The 17,708-nt window shown below is 42.4% G+C and overlaps 1 protein-coding gene across 6 annotated transcripts in view; it reads left to right on the forward strand.

Moving 5' to 3' along the window:
* Positions 1-17,708, forward strand: part of phf20l1 (PHD finger protein 20 like 1) — a 39,003-nt gene that overhangs the window by 5,045 nt on the left and 16,250 nt on the right. For 4 of the 6 annotated variants that reach the window (XM_060921877.1, XM_060921882.1, XM_060921879.1 and 1 more), the window contains exons 5-15: positions 2,071-2,161; positions 2,244-2,332; positions 9,248-9,413; positions 9,517-9,642; positions 9,781-9,833; positions 11,000-11,222; positions 13,401-13,535; positions 15,792-15,977; positions 16,161-16,220; positions 16,365-16,655; positions 17,480-17,692. In XM_060921877.1, the coding sequence (XP_060777860.1) occupies positions 2,071-2,161; positions 2,244-2,332; positions 9,248-9,413; positions 9,517-9,642; positions 9,781-9,833; positions 11,000-11,222; positions 13,401-13,535; positions 15,792-15,977; positions 16,161-16,220; positions 16,365-16,655; positions 17,480-17,692 (1,633 nt within the window). The remainder of the gene's footprint in view (positions 1-2,070; positions 2,162-2,243; positions 2,333-9,247; positions 9,414-9,516; positions 9,643-9,780; positions 9,834-10,999; positions 11,223-13,400; positions 13,536-15,791; positions 15,978-16,160; positions 16,221-16,364; positions 16,656-17,479; positions 17,693-17,708) is intronic. The other 2 variants (XM_060921880.1, XM_060921878.1) reach the window with 2 other exon arrangements.

Below are 17,708 nucleotides of genomic sequence, written 5' to 3' on the forward strand. Positions count from 1 at the left end.
TGAGAAAAATCTACACGTAATGAGCAAGGTCAGAAACCAACCTTGAAGCCAGTGATGACCTATCCCTCAGACAGCACTGCATTATAAATGGCCATGACTGTATAAATAACATTTACTCCATGGGCTTGGAAACAGTTTGCAAAACCATTGTCGGTAAACAAAGTTCATCCCTGCATCTACCATGCCAAGTGAAAGCCATATATCAACAACATCCAGAAACGCTGCTGAATTCTCTGGACCTGAGCTCATCTGAGTTGGATTGACGCAAAGTGAAAAAGTGTGCTGCAGTCTGATGAGTCCACATTTCAAATTGTTTTTGGGAATCATGGATGTTGTGTCTTCCAGGCTAAAGAGGAAAAGGACCAGCCAGGTTGTTACCAGCACAAAGTTTAAAATCCAGCATCTGTGATGGTATGGGGGTGTGTTAGTGCACATGGCATGGGTAACTTGCACGTCTGTGAAGGCCCAATTAATGCTGAAAGGTATATACAGGTTTTGGAACAGCATATTGCTGCTACCAACATATTACAACATCTTTTTGGGGACATTCCAGCAAGACAATGCCAGCCCACATTCTGCACATGTTACAACGGCATGGCTTCATAGTAAAAGAGTGCAGGTGCTAAACTGGCCTGCCTGTCTTACATTGATGCGTGTCTGGTGCATTTATGACGTGCAAAATGCAACAGTGGATACCCTGGAATGTTGAGCAACTGAAGTCATATTTCAAGCAAGAATGGGAATGAATTTCATGTTCAAAACTTCAACAATTAGTGTCCTCAGTTCCAAATTATCCCAGTTGATGTAAAACAGGAGTAAACATGACCCTGCCCCAACTTTTTTGGAACGTGTTGCAGGCATCAAATTTAGAGTGAGTGTATATTTACAAAAACAATGTCTATCAGTTTGAACATTTAAATATCTTGTCCGTGTATTATGGTTGAATATATGCAAATCATTGCTTTCTGTTTTATATTTACATTCTACACAGCATCCCAACTTGGAATTGGGGTTGTACATAATTGTAGAAACAAATATTGAGGCTGCAGTGATTTGTTTAAATATCCCATTTCATATGTCATTACATTGATTTCATAATGTTAGAGCTGGCTGGTGAAAACGCTAGTTCTCTAAGTACAGGCCACAAGTTATTCCATATTCTGCTAACAAGTCAGCAGGGTCTGTTAGTGATGGCTGACGTACTTGTATAATCAGGTGGTTTACCTTTTTCAGTTTTTTTTAATGTATCTGTTAAATATTACTGATGGCAATTGTTTGATAAAATTGTCACCATCTAGAATTAGATTAGTCTGCACCTACGATCAGTCTAATATACAGGGTATTTCAAAAAATTTGATATTATCTGAGATGTAAATATCCCAGAAACTACATAGTCTAGGCAAATGAAAGTGAACAGGCTTAATGTTGAGCAATACAAGATTTATTCCTCAAAATTTGAATGAGAAATTCAAAGGTATGCGGATTCCATGAACCATTTCACAAATTTTCAATATGCACGCTGCCTGAGACACAGACACAGCCTTCCTCTTTGAACTTTTTGTGCCGTGTCCAAACCTGCATTGCAGTTGGTGCATTTTTAGAGAATTCTCTCATAAATGCATGCTGCACAGTCTTGTTCGACGGTGTTCAAGCATACTCTAATACACAACACCTTTTCCAGTGAATGGCATTTTTATACCTAAAAAGGTTAAAAACATAAAATTTTGACCTGTTTCCATACATGCTGTTAAAATTTGAGGTCAATTGAATGAGAATTGGCCAAGTCATTAGATTGTGAAATGATATCAAATTTTTTTGAAACACCCTATATAATCTGTTATAATGTTAGATATTATGGATACTGTTTGGTGTTGAGTTGTAATAAGAACTAGAATTTACATAATCCGAACTGTTTCTGCTGTTTCTGTTTTTACCTTCATCAGATTTCATAGCTTTCAAACTTTTTTTCCAAAAAAAGTTGATCTTGTTAAAAACTTGCAAATGTTTCTCATATGTGACAAACAGAATAATAAAGCGGTTTCGTTAATTTGTCATGCATGTCTGCTTCAGTTACAGGAATTGAAAGATGGTGAAGAAGTTCTTGCCCGATGGACAGATTGTCGCTACTATCCTGCCAAGATTGAAAGTGTCAACAAAGAAGGCAAGTGTCCTTTTCATTTGTCTCATATTGCCTTTATTAAATAAATTTACTAGATCCTGCCTGGTAATGTCTTTATTTACAGGAACCTACACAGTCCAGTTTTATGATGGGGTGATTCGCTGTGTGAAACGAATACATATAAAATCCATGCCAGAGGATGCCAAAGGACAAGTAAGAGACTTTTTAAGGCATCCATATCAAAATGGTTTCATAGAGAGGTTCCTTCATTATATCCTGTATTCAAGGCAACACCTTTCCTTGACTCCTTGTAATCATTTTCAAGGACTTGCCTTTATGTTGCTAAATGCTAAAGCTGATAAATTAATAAAGTTTTTACTATGACCTGGAAATCTTAGCTTTACCTTCCATCACTCCTTTTTCAAAATGTATCACATCATTTAATGTATTATGTGATGACTCCAAAAAGCAGTCCAGGTAGCCTTGTATCTAAAATGCTTTTCCTCTTCAAGTCAAGTCAACTTTATTGTCAAATATGCTATACATGCTCGACATACAGCACAGATGAAATTTCAGTCCTCTCTGACCCACGGTGCAAACAGGCAATGTAATAAATAAAAATAGAATAATTGAAAAAACAAACAATATCAACAGTATAAACACTCTAGATAAGAACTAGACATAGACTAAACACTCATAAACAAACAATATAAACAGTATAAAGAACTAGACATAAACACTCTCTCATATATATATATATATATATATATATATATATATATATATATATATATATATATATATACGTAAATTGGTGCTATATACATACTAGTGCATCTCAAAAAATTAGAATACCATGAAAAAGTTCCTTTTTTTCATAATTTAATTCAAAAAGGTAAACTTTCATATATTCTATATTCATTACATGTAAAGTGAAATATTTAAAGTCTTTTTTGTTTTAATTTTGATGATTATGGCTTATAGCTCATGAAAATCAGAAATCCAGTATCTCAAATTATTAGAATATTCCCTAAAATCAATCAAAAAAGGATTTACAATACAGAAATGTCCAACTTCTGAAAAGTATATTCATTTATACACTCAATACTTGGTTGGGGCTCCTTTACCATGAATTACTGTATCGATGCGGTGTGGCATGGAGGTGATCAGTCTGTGGCACTACTGAGGTGTTATTGAAGCCCAGGTTGCTTTGATAGTGGCCTTCAGCGTATCTGTATTTTTGGGTCGGGTGTTTCCCATCTTCCTCTTGACAATACCCCATAGATTCTCTATGGGGTTCAGGTCAGGCAAGTTGGCTGGCCAATCAAACACAGTAATATCATGGTCAGCAAACCATTTGGTAGTAGTTTTGGCACTGTGGGTAGGTGCTAAGTCCTGCTGGAAAAGGAAATCAGCATCTCCAAAAAGCTCGTCAGCAGATGGAAGCATGAAGTGCTCTAAAATCTCCTGGTAGATGGCTGTGTTGACTTTGGACTTGATAAAATACAGTGGACCAACACCAGCAGATGACATGGCACCCCAAATCACCATAGACTGTGGAAACTTCACACTGGGCTTCAAACACCTTGGATTCTGTGCCTCTCCACTCTTCCTCCAGACTCTAGAACCGTGATTTCCAAATTAAACGCAAAATGTACTTTCATCTGAAAAGAGGACTTTGGACCATTGAGCCACAGTCCATTTCTTTCTCTCCTTAGCCCAGATAAGACACTTCTGATATTGTCTCTGGCTCAGGAGTAGCTTGATATTAGGAATGCGAAAGTTGTATCCCCTTTCTTGAAGATGTCTGTTTGTGATGGGTCTTGATACACTGACACCAGCCTCAGTCCACTCCTTGTGAAGCTCTCCCAAGTTCTTGAATCAACTTTAATTGACAATCCTCTCAAGACTGCGGCCATCCCTGTTGCTTGTGCGCCTTTTCCAGCCACCCTTTTCAGCAATGACCTTTTGTGGCTTACCCTCCTTGTGGAGGGCATCAGTGATCATCTTCTGGACAACAGTCAAGTCAGCAGTCTTCCCCATGATTGTGGTTGTGTGTACTGAACTAGACCGAGAGATACACTGTGTTCATACTGTTTTACTCAAACTTGAAATGAAATATTCCAATATTTTGAGATGGGTTTTTTTCTAATGTTTTTGTACTGTATGCCATACTGATTAAAATTAAAATAGAAAAATGCTTGAAACATTTTAGTTTGTGTAATGATTCTGTAATATATAACATTTTCACTTTCTTAAATAACTGATGGGAAATATTGAACTTTTTCACAATATTCTAATTTTTTGAGATGCACTTTGTGTGTGCGTGCGTGCGCAAGCAGAATCTGTGGGAGGGGCAGAACAGGGAGGGAGTTGAGCCTCCTGACCGCCTGGTGAAAGAAACTGTTCTTGAGCCTGCTGGTTTTGGCCCGGAGACTCCACAGTCTCCTCCCCGACGGCAGCAGACTGAAGAGGTTGTGAGATGGGTGGGTGGGGTCACCTGCAATTCTGATGGCTTTGCGGGCGAGGCGGGAGTTATAAATATCCATTAGAGAAGGGAGAGAGACACCAATGATCCTCTCAGCTGCTCTCATGATGCGCTGCAGAGTCTTGCAGCAGGACACGGTGCAGGCGCCGTACCACACGGTGATGCAGCTGGTCAGGATGTTCTCGATGGTGCCTCTGTAGAAAGTGTGCATGATGGGGGCTGGGATTCTTGCTCTCCTCAGTTTGCGGAGGAAGTACAGACTCTGTTGGGCTTTTTTGGCCAGTGATGTGGTGTTGTTGCTCCAGGACAGGTCTTCAGAGATGTGCACACCCAGAAACTTGGTGCTGCTCACCCTCTCCACTGCAGCACCGTCGATAGATAGTGGAGCATGCTGGGTGTGCGCTCTCCTGAAGTCCACAACAATCTCCGTCTTCTCCACGTTCAGGCAGAGATTGTTGTCCTTGCACCACATGGCCAAGCGGCTCACCTCACTCCTGTAGATTGTCTCATCACCATTGTTGATGAGACCCACCACAGTTGTGTCATCCGCAAACTTAATGAAGAGATTAGAGTTGGATGTTGGTGTGCAGTTGTGGGTCAGCAGACTGAAGAGGAGGGGGCTTAGCACACATCCTTGGGGGGGCCCCCCGTGTTCAATGTGATGGTGCTGGAGGAGTTGCTGCCGACCCGTACAGCCTGTGGTCTCCCTGTCAGTTGCATAGGGAGGTGTTGAGTCCCAGCTAGTCCAGTTTATGAATGAGCTGCTGAGGAATGATTGTGCTGAATGCTGAGCTAAAGTCTATGAACAGCATTCTGACGTACGAGTCTTTTGTCTCCAGGTGGGTGAGGGCTGAGTGGAGGGCAGTGGGGATGGCGTCATCGGTTGAACGGTTGGACTGATATGCAAACTGGAAAGGGTCCAGGGCGGGGGGGAGGCCAGACTTGATATGCCACATGACTAGCCGTTCGAAGCACTTCATGAGGATGGGAGTGAGTGCGACAGGGCGGTAGTCATTGAAGCAGGAGGGAGACAGCTTCTTCGGGACCGGGATGATTGTGGTGGCTTTGAGGCATGTGGGGATAACAGCCTGGCTCAATGAGATGTTGAAGATGTCTGTAAAGACATCTGTGAGCTCCTTGGCACAGTCTCTCAGGACACGACCAGGAATGTTATCAGGACCTGGGGCTTTTTGTGCGTTTGTCATCCTGAGAGCTCTCCTCACGCTCTCTGGGGACAGCGTCAACACCTGGTCGCCGGGAGGTGGTGGGGTCTTCTGTGCCGTGGTGCTGTTGTCTGCCTCAAAGAGAGCGAAGTAGTCGTTCAACTGATTCATCAGAGACATGGAATAGTCACAGGTCTGCGGCGAGGGCTTGTAGTCTGTGATGGTCTGAATCCCCCGCCACAGGTTCCTGGTGTCTCTGCTGTCGTTGAAATAGTCAGCAATGTACCTGGAATACTGTCTCTTGGCCACCCTGATGCCTCATGACAGGTTGGCCCTAGCTGTCCTCAGGCCCACCTCGTCCCCAGCGCTGAAGGCGGCGTTCCGAGCCCACAGGAGCCTGTGGACTTCCCCTGTCAGCCATGGCTTCTGATTGGCCCGAATGGAGATGGTCCTGGTGACTGTAACGTCATCCATGCACTTCCTCATGTAGGCAGTGACGGTCTCCGTGTACTCCTGGAGATCTGTGATGATGTAGGTGGCCGCCTGTCTGAACATGCTCCAGTCAGTGGTGGAAAAACAGTCCTGGAGTGCCTCTGAGGACCCCTCTGGCCACACATGTATCTGCTTTGTAGCTGGTTTGGTGACTTTAACCAGCGGCCTGTATGCTGGCATTAGCATAACAGTGGAGTGATCTGAGGCCCCAAGGTGGGGGAGGAGTAGGGCTTTGTAGGCGTCTTTATGCATGGTGTAAACATTGTCCAGAGTATTGTTTCCACGTGTGGGAAAGTTGATATGTCCATAGAGTTTTGGAAACATGCTCTTGGGGTTTGCATGATTTGAAATCCCCAGCCAGGATGAGGAAAGCATCTGGGTGGGCTGTCTGCTGCTCACTGATGTGCTGATGGAGTTCATTCAGTGCTTCACTCCTGTTGTTATTGGAGTCAGGAGGGACGTATAATGCTACCAGCAATATGGCTGTAAATTCCCTTGGCAGGTAGAATGGCCGGCACTTAATAATTATAAACTCCACCATTGGTGAGCAGTGTTTGCAGACCACAACAGCATCGCGGCACCAGGCATCACTGATGTAAACACAGAGTCCTCCACCGTGAGTCCCCCCCGACTAGCGCTCTGTCTGACCGGTAGCATGTTAGCCGGGCTAGCTGAATGGCACAGTCCGGGATGCTGTCGTTAAGCCATGTTTCCACAAACACGAGGACACAACACTCACTCACAGACTTAAAAGATGAGCGGAGAAGGCGGACATAATCCAGCTTGTTGCCAACGTACGCTCGCTGGACCAGAGTGATTGAAGGGATAGCCAGCTGGTGAGGGATAGCCACTAGCCTAGCCCGGATACCTCCGCGCTTACCCCTCTTCTGCTTCCGCATGTTCTGCCTGTGGCGCTTCCACTGTGGGCTGGATGTTGTTCTAAATCGATACTTACTTATTTTTGTCATTATTTTGTTGTTGTTCCACTTGTGATTTTATTCCTTTTCACATCATTTGTTAGATTTGCTCTGTTACCTAAAATATTTTTTGGAGGGGAGAGTGTAACTGTTTTGACAGTGAAAATAATGTTCAGTGTATGTTTTATGCTTTTATCTAAAGTTGACCCTAGGGCTGGGGAAATGATGTAATATCAATGCAGTTATAAATTATGGCACAGGACACTTTTTTCTGAGATATTGCTGGTGTTGCAGTATCTTTTTATTCATTCACTGAGCACTTCATTAAGAACACTATAGTAATACTGGGGTAGGGCCTCCCTCCTTTTGTTATCAAAACTGCCTCAATTCTTCATGACATGGATTCCACAAGATGTTGGAAACATTCCTTTGAGATTCTGGTCCATGTTGACATGATTTTGTCACACAATTCCTGCACAATTTTTCAGGTGCACCTTCATGCTGTGAATCTCCTGTTCTACCACATCCCAAAGGCATTCTACTGGATTCAGATCCAGTGACCTGGGAAGGTCACTGAAGAACACGGAACTCAATGTCCTGTTCATGAAACCAGTTTGAGACGACTTCTGTTTTGTGACATGGTGCATTATCATGCTGGAAGTAGCCATTAGAAGATGGTAAATTATGGCCATGAAGGGATGCACATGATCAGGAACAATACACAAATAGGCTGTGGCATTCAAGTGATGATTGGTATTAACAGGCCCAAAGTGTGCCAAGAAAACATTCCCCACACCACTATACCAACCCCACCAGCCTGGACTGTTGAAACAAGGCTGGTTGAGTCCATGGATTCCTGCTGTTGGTACCAAATTCTAACCCTACTATCTGTGTGCCTCTGTAGAAACTGAGATTCATCAGACCAGGTTAAGTGGTGTGTGGGTGGGGTGTTTTTATGCCTCCGCAAGGTGCAGGAGGCATTATGTTTTCGGGTTGTCCGTCTGTCCGTGCGTGTGTCCGTCCCGAAACCTTGTGAACACGATATCTCAAAGGCTAATGAAAGGAATTTCACCAAACCTTCACCATTTGTGCACTTTAGGACAAACATGAACTGATTAGATTTTGAGATCAAAAGGTCTAAGGTCAAGGTCACTGTGAGGTCAAATGTCTGTCCGAAAACCTTGTGAACACAGTATCTCCAAGGCTAATACAAGTAATTTCACCAGGTCAGGATTACTGTGAGGTCAAATGTCCATCCCCAAATCACAACTTAATAAGGTGTGTAGTCTATCAAGCGGAGGCATCCCCATCGACGCTGTTGGCGTAGAGTTCTATCTAGTGGTTTTTTTTTTTTAAAACAGTATTGGTGAGCCTGTGCCTACTACAGGCTCAGCTTTCTGTTCTTGGTTGACCGAAGTGGAACCAGATGTGGTCTTCTGCTGCTGTAGCCCATTTGCATCAAAGTTTCAAAGCGTTGTGCATTTTGAGATGCTTTTCTCCTCACCACAATAGTACAGAGTGGTTATCTGAGTTACTGTAGTCTTTCTGTCAACTCAAACCAGTTGATAGAAAATGGCTGGACCCCCCTCTCATCAAGAAGGCGTATCCATCTGCAGAACTGCTGCTCATTGGTTTCCCCCCCCCCCCCCCCCCCCCTTGCTCCATTCTGAGTAAACTCTAGAGACTGTCGTGTGTGTGAAAATCCAAGATCAGCAGTTATAAAATACTCAAACCAGCCCATATGGCACCAACAATCATGTCATGGTCAAAATCACTGATCACATTTATTATTATTATTTTTTAATCAATTAATGTTTTAACCCATTCTCATGGTTGACGTGATCATTACCCGAAGCTCCTGGCCTGTAACTGCATGCTTTTATGCACTTCACTGCTATTATACAATTTATTGATTTGTATAATTTGAGTAAACGTACAGTTTTTCTTCATAAAGTTAGTGGAACATTTTTAAAGTGGACTAATAACATGTCTTTTTTTAATGTGTTCTGATTGTACTTTTTGTACTAACAGCTGTTAATCTTTGCCATGACCTGTTATGTGTATGAAGCAGGATTGGATTGCTCTCGTGAAGGCAGCCACAGCTGCAGCTAAGAGCAAAGGAGGTTGTCGGCCTCGCACCAGTGCCAACAGTAACAAAGACAGAGAGGACAGAACAGAGCCCAGGCTTGATGATCTCAATGACGAGGATAACAATGCTGATTCTGAGAGACTTGGTATCAAGTGTTTATTAATCTACCAAACGTTACTGTGATGTAATCATTTCTCATTGGCTGTACTACACATGTAATCATGCATCTGTCCTCTGACCCTGTTAAGGCTCTTCTGATGAAGAAGACTGTAAACCATCTTCTGAGGAGCTTGAGATGGCGAAAAGAAAAAGAAGCAGCAGCAGACAAGGTAGTTTCAGCAATACGAAAAGAGCTCGTCTCAACAAATCATCAGGTATAATTTCTCTACTTAAATATGTTGGTGATTTGATATTCAGGTTTATTGTAGAATTATCAAATTATATTACAGCTCATGTGTCTCTCAGTAAAATGTTATTTCATTTATGCCCTGGATCACTTTTTTTGACTGTAGGCTGTGCCAAACATGAGAGTGACTGCAGAGAAGATCTTCCTGTGGTATCACAGGTATGATGTACAACTGAGTTGATCTCTGTACTAGGGATGACGAAAACTAAAAAAAAATCTTGACCGACCACCAAGCCTCATTAGCTGGTTAAAGTCGGTTAACCTATGAGTTTAAAATTCTAGAATTGGAATTATTACAGGGATGCAAACGGCGCGCCTTTTGGCGGATGCCGCCCTCTCCACGGCTGAATCACACAGATCCGACCTTCCTTTCCCAAGGGGGGGCGTTGGAGCGTCCGACCACAACTTCATCAAAGCAAATTCTGCATATAAGCAAATGCCGCCACAGTCCACGAAACACAGGAAGTACAAGCACGAGAAGAAAACAGCAAATCAGAAAGCCGCGCGCCCGCGCTGAAGCCGCGCAAAATTTAATGTGCGCATTCTGATCTACTGATTGCGCAGCTTCTGCGCAAACGCGCGCAGCCCCCCGATCCACTGCCCTCCTTTCACACCCCCCACGCCTCATGGACTGCAACTGCACCCGCCTATTTAGTAATTTTAATACAGAATCCACCTTGAAATTACAATCAGACACTCCAACGCCCCCCCCCCCCCCCCCAAAAAAAAAACAAAACAAAAACAAACGGATCTGCGCGATTAAAAAAAAAAAGTCGGCATCTGCGCCTTTAGTTTGTGTGGAGAGATATGATCTGCAATAACATGCATTGTTGGCTACAGACCGAAAAATACTTTCAGAATGCACTGGCCAAGGCAGGACTAAACTCGATGTGCCTTCTAATAATAATAAAAAAAAAAAACAACAGTAATTTGTAAGCTAAAAAGCCGGTGTCTACACTTTTCTTTCACCGAGTGGCAGCTGGGCGGGACATGACTGAATGGGTGTTTCTGATTTGTCAGCTGTCTTTAACTGGGGCGGGACATGACTGAATGGGTGTTTCTGATTTGTCAGCTGTCCGCTCCAAAATCGGCAGCTTCAAAACGATTGATTTTTTTTTTTAACCGACAACCAAAAAAATTTAACCGGTTGACGTTGATTCGGTCAACCACCGGTCAAACGGTCACTGGTTAACATCCCTACTCTGTACCATGGATTCCTAGTTTCCTTTGTTCCAGCTAGGTCGTTTTTCCCAATATCAGTACTGTGGTACTGTCTCTCTGCCTTTGGAGAATTTTAGCTTTTTTTTGTGTCCCCTTCCTCCTAGAGTGGTCCAGCAGCTGAAAGTTGCCCCAGTGAGGATCCCTTGCAGTCTTCTGTAGCCCAAAGGCATCCTGCATCTCTCCCAAACACACCCCCAGGACCCTCTCGCTCCTGTAGACTAAAGCATGATTCTGGAGAGTCCACCATCAGCAGCTTGAGCACAAGTACAGCAGCAGAGTCTAAACCCTCACCCAGTTCCATTCACACCCTCTCAGATACACACACAGGTGGGGAAATCCAAAGTCTCAATTTCCATTTATTGCTAGAACCATAAATGTGAAGCCAAGGTAACTGGTGGCCTCAGTTATTTCCTTAGAAATAAAAACAGCAAAGCAAGTACCACTTGTAAGATATTCAGAAGTAAGTAGATGTATGTGACAAAGTTTGGGGAGTGGATATCAGCCACAGAAATACTAGGTTTAGAGGATATCAGCTACAGAAACCTCATAGAAACAGTTATCAACAACTTTCCTGAACTCTGACCTTTCCCTTGATTCATTGCTGTGTCATAGCAGAAGCCAGGCTCTTTCTTCCACTCCACTGTGTTGACATTTATAGCTAACGCTAACTGCTAGGTAGTTAAACTCAAAGATGGCTAAAAGATGGTTACGCAGGTCCGATTTTTCTGACGTGCTCTGGGGATAATAGGATTAAAATGCCCCATCCGTCTACCTTCACGGAATGGATGGACGACATGAAGTTGTAGTCTGACGTCAGCGATGTTGACGGTCAGTTATTTTATCCTTACTGAGGGCATTGATGGCAAGGAGCTAAGGAACTACAAAAGCATGGAGGCATGCAGTTATCTACAAGGTAATAAAATTGGCAAAACTGTGTAAAAGAGGACGAGTTTGTTTGCTTAAGGCTGAGGTTGAGCCTAGCCAGAGCTCCAAAAAAAAAAAAAAAAGGGGAAGTCATGCAGCAGCTATCATCTGGAAGGTAGGCTGTGTCAGAGTAGAGTGATTTGTATTGGTTTACTAATAATGGAAGTTTTTTTATATATTGTAAGCTGCTTTGGACAAAAGCGTCTGTCAAATACCATATAGGCTCAATATGTATATGTGCGTAGACTCGAAGCAAAAGCTAGGAGAGAAGCATAGGCTAACCTTTTTAATGCAGATACAAATGCTGTCAAACTTTGGAAACAATAAACATACCATACTTAATTGTCTATGTATTTGTCCAAGCTTTTTCAACTTCTTAACTACCCTGATCCTTCCAGATATTGGGTGGTATTTGTAGGCTATTTGTTTACACTAGTACTTCAGCACTGGTTGCTCTTGGATTCTCTTGGCTACCTCGGCTACGTGCACTTATTGTGAGTCACTTTGAATAAAAACGTCAGCTAAATGACTAATGTAGTGTAATGTTTGAATAATGTACAATATCTAAACAACAATTACATAGAATTAATGTTGATTCAGGTCCAAAATGCAGTAGTTAGTGGAAAGACAGGAATCGTATATGCAGTGTATGGAGTCTGTTTGTGCTTAAAACAGATTCCATTCCTAAAATCTTTAAGCTTTCGTGAGTTGTTTGTGCACCCGACGACGGCACACGGTGAGCCAGAAAAACACATAATTTAAAAAGACGTTATCCTCTGACAAAAACATGGTTGTCGTAGCTAGCTCTGCTCGGCTACGTTTGGCTCCCTCAGCCTCGGCTGCTTGGATAAACCAGAAATCAAAGACTGACATCTGGGAGAGGTGGGTGTCATGGCGACCCCCATTTTCTCTCGCAGGAAAGCTGTGGCTAGAACATCAAGTTCATAAACATCATATAGTTGAGTTATAATGTATACAAATGCTGTGTAATACAGGATCAGTATTTACGGACGTTATGTACGGCAATCCACTGAGCCATGTTGAGCAATGTATTAGTAATGGTGCAAGCAAAGAATTGCTTCTGTCAGGAATACTCGGTCACTAACTGGCTGTATCATGATTGTTATTGTGTGAGCGAGCTTTATAGCATTTACACAATATGGCTAAATGTTTCTGGACAGCACCTGACCCTCACACTTGTGAATGTGAATGTTTTAATATCGTATTCCAGCCTTTGCTGCTGTGATAACATCCAGTCTTCTTGGAAGGCTTTCTACTGGATTTTTGGAGTGTGACTTTAGGGATTTGTCCATTTAAGCCACGAGCAATTGGTGAGATCAGGCACTGATGGTGGTCACGAAAACCTGGTGTGCAGTCGGTGTTCCGTTCCATCCCAAAGGATGTTCAGTGGGGACAGTTTGGGAAAGAACCACAAATGGGTGTAATCAAGTGTCCAGAAACTTTTGGTCACTCAGTGTATATTTGGGTCGTTATCAGTTCTGTTTGCTCGAACAGTTGCAAATGACAAAATGATTGTACATGATGAGGGAGTAATTTTGTGTCTTTTGTGCATGAGTGTAGCCACTTCAAACTCTCCTCAGAGGCGCAGAAGATCTCAGCGTCTCGCAACTTCCTTAGACCCAACCTGCCCACCATCACCACCCAGCCGGGATTCCAACCCCACCACACCACAGACTGACAATAGTCAGAGAGCAGGTACAAGATCCAAAATCATATGCACACACAATCAGGGATCGGCAAGTAGTACTCTTCAAGTAGCCTCTGTTTCTGGTGCCAGAACCTTCCCCTTTAAAAGCATTGAAACGTGCCATTAAAAATTGTTAATTTCACTAGAAATCATTGCATCAGGCAATTTAAATCCTAAATTTTTGGTACTGATACGTTCACCACGTTGCCTTTAAGTAAGAAAAAGAAAGAAAGCACAACTTTTATTCATCACACACTTGTGAAATTTCCTCTCTGCATTTAACCCATCTGAAGCAGTGAACACACACATGCACAACAGGGCTTTACATTAACTTTTTTGCTCACTGGCCACTGTGGCTAGTGGTTTTCCCGAGTCACTAGCCATTCAGCCTTTTCACTAGCCACAGTTTTGTTGCCAGGAAATCGCAGTTTTTTTCTTCACCATGATGCGTTAAAGTTTGGAAGATCTAGATTTAATTATGAATGGCCGCGTATAATGCATCTCTACAGTAGCACTCAAGTATTCAGCGCTGTTAAGGTAGCTCCCTGTATGAAAACATGTTCACTACTCCCTATAAAGAGTAGTGAACAGAGTATTTACAGAGTCTACCTGTAATGTGCAATTTTTCCGAGCCTCTCAATAAGGCAATTTTTCTATACTTTTTCACGGTAGATAATGCAAATAGCCCTCTGTATTTAATCTTTCGTTTGTCTAATTTTTATTTCAGTTTTATTTGTTATCTGTACAACATTTTCTTGCTACTGTAACACGTGAATTTCCCCGATGTGGGATGAATAAAGTGAATCTAATCTAAAGGGAATTACTATATTAGAGGACTATATATTGATGTTTTCGGACACTAGTCCGTCACGCTGGCATTTACGTCATTACTGTCACGCAATTAAAACATGCCGGATCAGTCGGCTGGTGGGTTTTCAAAATAATAAATACATGCATGTATTTTTGTGATAAATACATGTATACCGAGCGCATTTCCCACATTTAATAAATATAAAGTACCTGCATCTTTCAGTTCTTTTAAATCAAGGCTGAATACTGTATTCTTTGCTGCTGCCTTTTATTAAATCAAATTTGACTTTTAATTTGATTTTTCAGCGCGATCGCAATGCATGATGGGACATATTGCCTTGGTTAGTGACCATCGGTTGTACACTACTTTTCATGATACATTGTGGGATACTCATCTCATCTCATTATCTCTAGCCGCTTTATCCTTCTACAGGGTCGCAGGCAAGCTGGAGCCTATCCCAGCTGACTACGGGCGAAAGGCGGGGTACACCCTGGACAAGTCGCCAGGTCATCACAGGGCTGACACATAGACACAGACAACCATTCACACTCACATTCACACCTACGGTCAATTTAGAGTCACCAGTTAACCTAACCTGCATGTCTTTGGACTGTGGGGGAAACCAGAGCACCTGGAGGAAACCCACGCGGACACGGGGAGAACATACAAACTCCACACAGAAAGGCCCTCGACGGCCACGGGGCTCGAACCCAGGACCTTCTTGCTGTGAGGCGACAGCGCTAACCACTACACCACCGTGCCGCCCTGTGGGATACTTTGAATGCACTATATAGGGTGTAAATAATAATCCTCACTAAGGTTTCAGATAGCACTATAAAATGGTGTCCCCACTATATAGTGCCCTATATAGTGAGTAGGGAGCGATTTCGGACACAGGGTATGTCTTCCTGATGAGCAACACTTATCAAATCCTATGCTAGATCATGTTAACCCTTCTGCTAGAAATCAGTTTTTCTGTGTAATTCTGCCCTCATCAGTGACACGTCTGAATTTAGGGACCGCTACAAGTCCAGTACCAAAAGTCAACAAAAATCTGGCTCTCAAACTTCCTTTGACCCACAAAGCCGGAAATCCGAGTGAAGAGCGAGCAGACAGGACATGATGAAAGCATGAATTAAAGTTTCCATATGTTTTATTTTCAGCGTGTGTGTGGGGGGGGGGGGATATCTGATACTGTGGGACTGATTTTAAACAAACAAAAAAAAAAGTGACCAGTGATGTGGAATTCAAGTGGAAGAATACTTAATCTACCTGTTAGTCATCCTTAGCTCCTAAACATACCTCTGTCCACGTATATTTACCCCCAGCTGCTGTCTGTAGGTAAAGGAGGTGGATAAGGAAAACTGTGGTATTTCTTCTGCCAAAATGTTTTTGGTCTGTCATTTATATCCATGTAATTTACCTTAGTTAATGAAGTATTATTTTATTTCAGATGCTGACAGTAGTTGCTTGGTGAAAGCTGAACCCTCTTTAAGCAAACCAGTCACTGGTACTCCTCCATCCTCAGTTTCTTCTCCTGGAACTGCTCAGTCCACAGTCACTGAGAAGGAAGGAATGACTGACATGTTGCTCGTCAGTCATACATTAGTGGCAGAGAGTTTGCCGTCTGTTGTTGCTGGTAAGGTTGTGCTGATACCACAGAATGACTAATACTTTTTAGTTTAGAATAATCATGGTTTGGATTAAACAAGTTAATAGTAAATATTGGATGTCCTGTTCAGTCAGTTATATTCTTACAAATATCAGATTTTATCATTTTCAGTTCACTTCTCTTTCTCCTCTCTCTCGTCTATCACTTTAGCTGCTGGTCCAAAAACTGCTTCCAGGACCCATAAACCCAACAAACATGCCAGAGAGCCCAGTATGTAATGCCATTTCTATTTAATGTCAACCCCCTTTTTTTTTTTTTTTTTTTAAAGGAGTCACTTTGATGATTTTTCTTGCATGAAGTTGGCTGAGGATAAATAGAACTTTTAATTTTGATTCCTCACCATTTTTCTTCCAGTTATAAATACCAAGCGATCTGATGACCCCATGTCTCCTAATGAGTCTCTGGTTGATCTGGACCATAATAAGTTCAAGTGTCAAATTCCAGGCTGCTCTAAAGCCTTTCGGAAAGCCAAGCTGCTGGATTACCATCTGAAGTATTACCATAATAATGATAAAGAGCTGGAGAGTGAAGTATGTTCTCCTGAAAGAGGAGGCCGCACCAGGGCCACATCTACTTCTGTATCCACCAGCAGCTTAGTAGAGATACCAGACAGCAAGAGGCGCAGGACAGTCTCCACCTCCTCCTGTATGTCCAAATGTAGTTTGGGGAATATATAAAATATGTGCACTCCATACTCAGTTTATTTTGCTAAATATCTTTAACTTTATCTACATGTGCCTTTTGTAATCAGAATACATAACAGTACAGAAGATGCAGTAAACTTCAGTGTGTTTCAAAAAGTCTGATATTTGAGATGTAAATATCCCCGAAACTACATAGTCTAGGCAAATGAAACTGAACAGGCTTAATGTTGAGCAATATAAGATTTATTCCTCAATTTGAATGAGAAATTCAAATGTATGTGGATTCCATGAACAATTTCACAAATTTTCAATATTCACGAACCCGCTCGACCGTCTCTTCAGATGCTGGTGGTCGTCCAGATCCTTTTGCCCTGCACACACAGGCTTCCTCTTTGAACTTTTTGCGCCGTGTCCAAATCTGCACTGCAGTTGGTGCGTTTTTAGAGAATTCTCTCCTAAATGCACGCTGCACAGTCTTGTTTGACTGACTGACTGTGTTTGAGCGTACTCTAACACACAAAACGCCTTTTCTTTTCCAGTGAATGGCATTTCTATACCTAAAAAGATATAAAAATTTTGACCCGTTTCCACACATGCTGTTAAAATTTGAGGCCAACTGAACGAGAATTGGCAAAGTTATTCGATTGTGAAATGATATCAAATTTTTTGAAACACCCTGTATATCAGCTGACTTTTGTTTGTGGCATGCAAAACCTGTATACTGATTCTAACACTTCTCTGAGTGGTTGTTTATTTCTTTAATTTGTGTATTTGGCAGGAGCTTGAGCTGCACAATGTGTTTAATGCTATGATGCCTCTTTACAGCTCTGTCTTCTCAGGGACACGTATTACAGCTGGACTGTGCTGGCTCTTGTCTGAAGCCCCCAAAGTTCTGTAGGAAGAAGCATTCATCTGCCTCGGTCAGCTCCGACAGCACTGAAGTCTCACTGCCCCTTTTACCCAGAGAAAAGACTTTTGAGAACTTTAATGATAAGATCCTCACGAGGTTCACTGAGAAGGACAAACACCTGGATCAAGGTGTGTATTAATTACA

This window comes from Neoarius graeffei, chromosome 5 (genome assembly GCF_027579695.1).
Source record: "Neoarius graeffei isolate fNeoGra1 chromosome 5, fNeoGra1.pri, whole genome shotgun sequence".
Taxonomy (NCBI): domain Eukaryota; kingdom Metazoa; phylum Chordata; class Actinopteri; order Siluriformes; family Ariidae; genus Neoarius; species Neoarius graeffei.